This window comes from Mus caroli, chromosome 11 (assembly GCF_900094665.2).
Source record: "Mus caroli chromosome 11, CAROLI_EIJ_v1.1, whole genome shotgun sequence".
NCBI classification, from domain to species: domain Eukaryota; kingdom Metazoa; phylum Chordata; class Mammalia; order Rodentia; family Muridae; genus Mus; species Mus caroli.
The window spans coordinates 53,846,689-53,855,099 of NC_034580.1; the positions used below are offsets into that span (position 1 = coordinate 53,846,689).

The following is an 8,411-nucleotide window of genomic DNA, read 5'->3' on the forward strand; positions in this document are numbered from 1 at the left end:
TGGCCATCAGAGCTATGGGGTAGGGGGCGAGAAAGAGGACAGAGCTGCATAGGGCCTTGGTTATCAGGCTGTGGAGGATTTGGAATATGATTCCTGCCACCCCTGCTCTTGATGCCAGGCTTGCTGGCCTTCACAGCCCTCTGGGAATGAGCTCTGAGTCTAGGCTAGGCCTCCCTTGGCATCCCATGGGTTCGCAGATCCACTGAGGTCATAAATGGCTCACATGTGCCCACCCTGCCTGTACCTTTCCTTTGCCCGACAAGATCAGCAAAACCTGCAGATTCTGACATCTGGGCTGAGACAGCTTGGCTTGTCCTGTGGAAACAAGGGGCATCGTGAGAGGCCTGATGTAGGAGCTACCACCTTCCGCCTACCACCTTCCACCCTTGGGCAGAGGCTTCTGACAGGAAAGGGTCTGGAGGCATGGTCTAGGACCCCAGTCATCAACTCCACACTAGAGGGATCCTAAGAAACCCTCATTCTACACTGGAGAAATGAAGGCATGGGAGGGAAGGGCTGAGCCCAGGTACATAGCCTGTGCAAGCCGCAACTGGTCTCTACTGCGGGACAGGCTGGTCTCCACCAGCAGCATTTGTCCTGTTCCCAGTTCCTAGGCCTGGTTTGTGATCTTGGCCCTGGGGCCTTCACACTCACCCTTGCAGGAAAGAGGAAATGAGGGCCTCCTTCACTCTCTCCTGCTCTTCTTCTTTGGCCACTGTCCAGAGAATAGAGAGCCATCAGTGTGAATCCCTGAACCCTGAAGCATCTAACTCCAGGTCCAGAAATCCTCAGGACGTTTGAGCTGCCCCAGGAATCTGGACTGTATTCTCTGAACCCTGAGCAGGGACTGTTCTCAAATGGTCCTGCTCCATTCCTGACCGTGGTAACCAAGAACATGAGACTACACTCAGAGTGCCAGCCCACAAAGGGGTGGGCGAGGCTCTGGATCAGAGAGCTCAGCTCACCCTGGAGACCCCTTATACAGCGTAGGTGTGAGTGCTGGACCTGAGAGACTCTGAAACCCCAAACTCTCCCGCACTGTGAGACCTGAGATGCTCTGGGGGTGTCATGATGAGAGAATGGGAGATAGAAGAGAAGTCTGGTCCCATTACAGATGTTTAAGGTCACCAAGCCCCTGAAGCTGTACACTGTCCAGATCTGGTGCCCCTCCCATGGACAGGAACCTGCCTACCACCCTGACCCTTCACTCACAGCCAGAGATGTGCAGACTGGCAGAGCAGAGCGCCTGGCCAGCAGGGTTGGTGGCAATACATGTGTAGGTGCCCTGGTGCTGTCGGCCTACGTCCAGCAGGACCAGGCTATGCTGCTTGGAAGAGCTGGCCATGGTGTATCCCGGGGTGTCAGGGCCAATCCACAGGACTCCCTTCTCTGCCTCCTCCTTGAGCCAATGCACACTGGGGGCCGGGTGTCCTGAGAGACAGAGGGCAGTGAGTTCATCCTTGATAGTGACAGAGCCCCACCAGGCTCCGGGTCCTCCCCCAGGGCAGAGCATGGGTAGCTGTCATCCTGTCTGTGAGTTACCTCACCTTCCACCTTCACTGAAAAGGTGATGCTGGAGCCCCTCTTCACTTTCTTGGGGGTGAACTTCTCCAGGATTCGGGGTGGCACCAGCCTCTCATGAACATCTGGAATGACACAGCCAACCCATAGGGATTCCCTGACCAAACACCAAAAACCAAAACCAAAAAACCAAAACAAACAAACAAAAATAACCCAAACCACCTCTGGTGTCCTAATCCCTGAAACTTATGTCCACTGAATATCCACACTTCTATGGCAGCCAGCCCCAGGTCCATCCACTCTGGCTTCCTGTCCATAGCCTACTACCCTGTCGTGCCCATCTGGGGCTCTCTCACCTGATGCTGGCTTCTCTTCTGGTTCACTGGGACCTGAAAACACAGAGTCAGACTCTCAGCACCCATAGGTGTTCTGACCTCTAACTCCATGCATGGTGCTGCACTGGTCCTGGTAACCCCACTCCCAAGGCAAAGATACCCGAACCTCTTGAAACCTCAGCTGGAGAGCTGTGGAACTGGTCACTTAGCATGGGGATGGCCACAGGCCACATGGACCTGATGGATGACATACTGCTCCCCATCGTTGTTACCCACAGCCTCCCCAGACCTATGGCCTTTATCTGTACCCAAATGCATGGGCATGGGCACAACTTAGCAGCTTAGGAGCCACATCTCCCAAGCTCTGGCAAAAGAGACCACAGGAAGCACAGGCACTCATAGCAAGATAGGTTAGGTGCAAGTTTGGAATTCACTTTCCAAGTTCAGGAAGAGGGAGCCTCAAGACCATCGTGGTCACCTGTCCCCTGCGTGGCTGAGTCCTGGCCATCTGAGTCTCTGCTCACTAGAGCAGCGACTGCAGTGATAATGATAGGGCTTGCAGCTCAGCTCTGCTCAGTCCTTCAGGACACCCACCTCGGACCAGAAGCCGGGCTGACGAATAGGCAGCACCCACAGCATTGCTGATGTAGGCTGCATACTGGCCGCTGTCCTCCCGAGTGACCGAGACAATCTCCAGGGTGTGCAGGGTCTTCTTGTCAGTCATGCGGATGTGGTCAGAGGTGGTCAGGGGCTGGCCATCTTTGAACCAATACAGTTTGGGAGCTGGATAGCCTGAGGAAAACATCGGCAGGTGGTCACCCCAAGGCCATCTCCCAGTGATAATAGAAGGCCCAGAGCAGAGGTCCCTCAGAGGCCAACAGGGCAGGACATACACATGACCACCCAAACAATGCTGGCTGGGATCCCCTCCCAACTGTGGCTGGTAGGACATGGCCTCTGATCTGTGGGGCAGTGCCAATCCTCATCAGCTGCTCACCTTTCACCTTGAGCTGGAACTTGGCCAGGCGTGTGCCAGGGGCCACTTGGAGGTCTTTCAGTTCCTCCAGCACCTGGGGAAGCTGCCCCTCATCTGACTCCGTTCCCTCTTGCTCCCGGCTGGCAGGAAGAACAAACAAGGGGACACCCATAAAGTAGTAAGTAAGAAGGCTCAAGGCAGGAGGGCCAACGGAGTGTTGTCAGACATGGAGGGATACTAACATTCCCCAAACTGAGGGACAGAGGAAACAGAGCCACCATAGCCTGGTAGAAGTAACCAAGATTTGGCTTGTCAATCCAAACGCCCTGACCCCCACCCCCAGACAGCAAGGTTGCCTCTTCAGAGGCCCTGGGAGAGTCAGCCACTGGAATGTTTCATCTCTGGGGGGCCTCACCTGGACAGGTATCCCTGGGCGCTGAAGTAGGATGAGGTCTCAGTAGCATCCGCAGCAGTATCATAGTCTGTGCTGGTCACTGGAGAGGGAAGGGTGACTCTGAGTCAAGGTCTAAAACACATGTGCACCTGGATCACCTTGTCCCTAGGAGGCTCTGACCATGCTGCCTCGAGGCAAGCTACCTGCACTCAACCCGGAGAAGGGTAACAGCTTCATGCACCTGCCCGCCCCAGCCTGGGACTGGGCCCACACTTCCAGGCTTTAACTAACTACAAGCCTCTTTGGCCCAATGATCTATAGCTGTCAAACAATTTGCAATTTTCATCAATTACAGTGGCACGTGCAGAACCTCCTGGTTACATCTTACAATACCATGAGTGGTTAAAGAGATACTGGCCTCAAAACTAACTGCTGGGGACTTTCTGTCCAGGACATGGTAGGAGGGAGATTTCCTTACTGTCATACACACAGAATGTTCATGCCTCAGAAACACACATTTTAAGATGTTAATATTGGGCTGGCCAAATGGCTCGGAGGGTAAAGGTGCTTGTCACCAAGTCTAGTGACCTGAGTTCAATTCCTGAAACCCCAATTGGTTGAAAGAGAGAACCAATTCTTACAAATTGTCCTCTGACAACCATACAAGTGCCATGGCGTGTGTGTGTGTGCGCGCGCGCGCACACACACACACACAATGTATAAAAATAATTAATCAGTGTGGCATTGGAATTAGAAACTGGGTCTTTGGGAGGTGATCAGACCACCTCCACGTTGGCCTCCTGCCTTGAGCCTCCAGGCCACCCTAGAGACACCCAGGTCAGTCCGGCACTCACATTCCACACGAAGCTCAGCCTTGGTGGAGGAGACGCCCATGCTGTTCTCCGCCAGGCAGCGGTAGACGCCCATGTCTGCCGGCACCACAGCTGTGATGATGAGCTGGTGACCCCCCTGTTGGTCCTCATTGATCATATAGTGGTCATCTTCTTCTAGCAGCTTCCCATCCTTGAACCAGCGCACACTGGGCACAGGCTGGCCCGTTACCACGCAGTCGAAGCTCATGGGGTATCCGTCCTGCACATCTTGGTTCTGCAGCTCGGTCAGGAACACTGGGGCTGACACAGGCAGAGAGAGGGAGCTCAACTTCTCTCGCTGAGCTTCTCTCCCTTCCTCGGCCTCTAAAAAGTTGTTCTTGCTTCCCAACTACCATGAGGCAGAGAAGTGGATAACTGGAAAAGGATGCACAAGCTGGAACTTTAGTGGGGCCTTAAACCCCAAATGCCCCAGTCTGGGGAGAAGTCCCAAGACACAGCATGGAGGGTCATCATTATAACCTCCTGGCCCAGGAGAGACACATTGCACACTGACGTTGTCTTGCTTTCAGTAAGTGACATGGAAACTCCCATAAGGAATGGACCTAAGTACACACCGCTGGTGAAATACAGAACTGAGGTTCAAGTTCAACTAGTTAACCTCAAAGTCAGGGCTTTGCCACGCCCACAGGCTGGGAGACAACTAGCCAGAGCTCCCTCTGCCTCAGCCAGCCTCCATCCTCTCCTCTACCCTATCTCAGGCCAAGCTCCCCCAACCCCAGCCTGCTGCAGCCCACAGACTCACTCACCAGCATCTGAAGTCTGCAGGCCAGGCGGCTTTGCAAGCGGCACTGCAGGGATGACCGTGGGGGCCACCTTGCCGATGCGCATCTCCACTCCCCGGGGTCCCTGCTCCCCTAGGCTGATCTCCACCCCGATGCCCATGGTGGCAAACATGTCACGGAAGCAGGTGACTGCCCGGCGGGCCTCTGCAAGGGACTCAAAACGGATGCACACAAAGTTCTCATCCTCTCGGTATGTTTGCCAGTCTGCGGGCTCCTCTGGCGCCCCGGGGCCTTCGTCAGCACTGAGGAAGAGTTCCTCGTCTGAAAGCTCAGCTGGGCTCTTGGTGCGGAAGAGACGGTGCAGGCGTCTCGCTGCCCGGCGGAAAGCATCATCCAGCTCGCCCCCGGAGGAGCTCTCGGCCTCGCTCTCTGTCCCACTGACCACCACGCAGGCACTGTGGCTCACGCGGCCAGACTTGGTGCTCACCTGACAGGTGTAACGGCCAGAGTCAGTGGGGGCCAGGCCAGTAACCAGCAGAGAGCAGGTACCATCTTTGAGCTGGTCTATGTGGTAATGGCGCCCATCTGTTAACTCGATGCCATCCTTCAACCAGCAGGCCCGAATATCAGCCTCGGTGGCCAGCACACACTCTAGCCGCAGCACATCCCCAACCTGTGCCTCTGTGTCCCCAAATGTTCGTGAGAACACAGGCCCTTCCTGCTGCTTCATCTCCTTTCGCACTTTGTAACCCTTAAAGGCAGCCTGGATCTTCACAGCAGCCTTGTCCAGGGATGGATCCATCAAATCTGCTGCACTCAAGTCTCCCGGCGGCGGTGGGCACGTGGGCACGACTGGCTCCTGCTGCTTTTGTGGCTTCACAGATGTGGTCACCTGGGCCTCATGCTACAGACACAGGGTGTGAGCAAGACAGGGAAATGAAGACCAAGGACACTCCAGGCCCAGTACTCCAGCACACCATCTGCCTCCAGCTTAGTGGTTGCCCAGGTGCCTGGTAGAGTCCTGCTACTACTGCTCTGCAAAGCAAATGCTCTTCCTAGAAATCAAAGTATACAGTGACCCAAAGGGGGACCAACAACATCGTGGGAAATATCACAAAGGCCGTGATCATTTCTTGTAACTGTTTAGTAGGTGTGTGGGTGGGTATATGGAAAATGCAAGAAAAAATAGGCAGGCAGGTGGTTGTGTGGTTGGATGGATGGTGGGAGGGCGGCTGAGGATGGGTGGATGGAAAAATAGTTGCATAGATGAGTCAGCAGAAAAATGAACAGGCAAGTAAATACAAGAGTAACTAGCAGGTGAAGAATGGTGAGTGGGGGACAGTGCACAAAAGTCTGAGTGAAGGGAGGAACAACCAGATGGTGAATGGGTGGACAGTGGATAGATGGATGACTGGGCAAACAGATGGCATGAGAAGTGAATAAACTGGAATATAAGTATGGGAGGTATGGATCATAGATTAGTGGATAGGTGGGTGGGGTTAGGCTGATAGATAAGTGTCCCAACAGCTCAACATATGCAGGAGTGATGGATAGATGGTGGGCAGATGAGAGGATGAATTGCAAATAATGGACAAATGGGCAGACAGATGGACAGGGGTATAGAAGGATGTTTGGATGAGTGGACAGGCTGATTTAAAGATAAAATGAATGATGGTGAGCAGATAATGAGTAGATGGACAGACAGATAGATGCAGATATAGGTGGAGGAGTAGATGGTAGATTAATTGATGAATGTTGAGATGGAAAGACTATGCACTATGGGTGGATGGCATTGAGATGGATGAATGGATGGGTGAGTTATGGGATTGGAGATGGGCACAGAAAGGGATGGTGAAGACCTGAGACCTCCCACCTTCTTGCAGGCCAACTAGAAGGCTCACCTTGCTGGCCAAGGGTGAGATCCCAGGACCCCCGGCCTTCTTGAGGTAGGTAACTAGGGAAGGGGTGCCAGCCCGAGACTCATCGTCAGAGCTGGTGTGTGAGAGGTCGGCCTCTCCTGTGCGTGCTAGCTCATCCGCTGTAGAGTAGCCCTCAGAGAGGTCGGGAGCTGTCTCTTCTGCCTCCTGCCGCAGATGCTGCACACGGCTGTCTTCCTCAGGCAGCTCGCTGATGGAGTCCAGCGTGGGCTCCCGACTCATGCGGCGCTTCCGGGCAAGAGCCTCCCAAAGCAGATGCAGGTCACCCTCCTGGGCTGCCTCGGGAGGCAGGCTAGGCTGTGCCGGGACCTCATCCCCAGAGCCTGAGGTCATGACCACTGAGGAGGGCAACAGAGTAGACACTGGGTGAGGTCAGACAGAGCCACAAGCCCAAGCCTGCCTGTGCTGTTGGATGGGGTATGACCCTGCTGTGGTCGTCTGGACCTCTGTTCTCCATCATGCGCCAGGTACCTTTATCTATTCTGAGAAGCTCCAAGCCTCAGATCCTTACCTCCTTTTTTTTCTCTGCCTCACTCCACCACCTGCAAGGGGCCTACAGTAACTCGACCAGAACAGAAGCTATCTCAGCAGAAATAAAATTAGGTCTCTTTCCACCTCTTCAGCCCTGCTGCTGGTACAGGAGCCCAGGTTCACAGGGACATTAGCACTACATAGAAAGGATGCGCTTATACTGGGGCAGGACCAGAAGGTAAGAGGAGACCCTAGTGCAGTGTGTGTCTCAGAGTGCAGTGGATAAAGGAGGTGCCCAGAACACAGAGGGCTTCCATCAGGAGAGCTGAGTTAAGGGATGGACTCAGCACAATTGGGAGAGCATGGGGCGAGGGGCGAGAGACTCTTAATGTAGGTAGGACTCCAGGCACGGGGGAGCAGGAGAGGACTAAGAGCAAGGGAGGGTGATAGTGGGGACACACTAGAGTGCAGAGAGAGCTTCCCAGGGCGGGAAGGGTCGCAGTGGGGTGAGTCACAGTGCCGACAGTGTGTATGTAGTGTATGGGAGCGTCTTGGAATGCAGGGAACACTGAGAAGAGGCCACGCTCCAAGCAGAAACAGCTCCAGAAAAAGGCCTCCAAACTCTTGTGGGCAGGGGTCCCAGAACTTAAGAAATCCATCATCAATCCTACTCAGGGACAAGAGGCTGCCCTACAGAATAATTCAGTCACATGAGACTTGCCTCATCTGGCCAAGCCTTGGTTTCTCGGCATGTCACATGGAGTCGTGGAAAGGACTCTTAACTTTGTCTCCAGAACGCATCAAAAAGAAAGGCCAAATCAACCCTTCCCCACCCCACCCCCAGAGCATCCAGCTCCAGGCCACAGACGCACCATTGAATGTGGCAGCTCCTGAGGAGGGCAGACCCTGGATGGGACCACAGCGGTACTCCCCTTGGTCTTCGGTCCTAAAGCCCTTGATCACCAGTATCTGCCGCTGACCCCGAGAGAGGACCTCAAAGTGCCCGCTGGGCTGGATGCGCTCTGATCCCTTGTGCCAGACAACCTCACCAGCATCAGCTGCCACTTCCAACTCCAGACAGACGTCTTCACCAACCACCGCCTGCCGTGTTGCTGGGGCTGGGGCTGGGGCTGGGGCTGGGGCTGGGGCTGGGGCTGGGGCT

At 54.6% G+C, this 8,411-nt stretch overlaps 1 protein-coding gene across 1 annotated transcript in view; it reads right to left on the minus strand.

The window, feature by feature from the left end:
* The window catches only part of Obscn (obscurin, cytoskeletal calmodulin and titin-interacting RhoGEF), a 143,937-nt gene that overhangs the window by 37,573 nt on the left and 97,953 nt on the right, over positions 1 to 8,411 (minus strand). The window contains exons 61-72 of the mRNA XM_029483168.1: positions 8,122 to 8,409; positions 6,743 to 7,116; positions 4,866 to 5,745; positions 4,081 to 4,359; positions 3,248 to 3,326; positions 2,854 to 2,972; positions 2,451 to 2,648; positions 1,878 to 1,910; positions 1,548 to 1,646; positions 1,213 to 1,431; positions 655 to 715; positions 245 to 315 (exon numbers count right to left, since the gene is read on the minus strand). Coding sequence (XP_029339028.1) covers positions 245 to 315; positions 655 to 715; positions 1,213 to 1,431; positions 1,548 to 1,646; positions 1,878 to 1,910; positions 2,451 to 2,648; positions 2,854 to 2,972; positions 3,248 to 3,326; positions 4,081 to 4,359; positions 4,866 to 5,745; positions 6,743 to 7,116; positions 8,122 to 8,409 — 2,700 coding nt within the window. The remainder of the gene's footprint in view (positions 1 to 244; positions 316 to 654; positions 716 to 1,212; positions 1,432 to 1,547; positions 1,647 to 1,877; positions 1,911 to 2,450; positions 2,649 to 2,853; positions 2,973 to 3,247; positions 3,327 to 4,080; positions 4,360 to 4,865; positions 5,746 to 6,742; positions 7,117 to 8,121; positions 8,410 to 8,411) is intronic.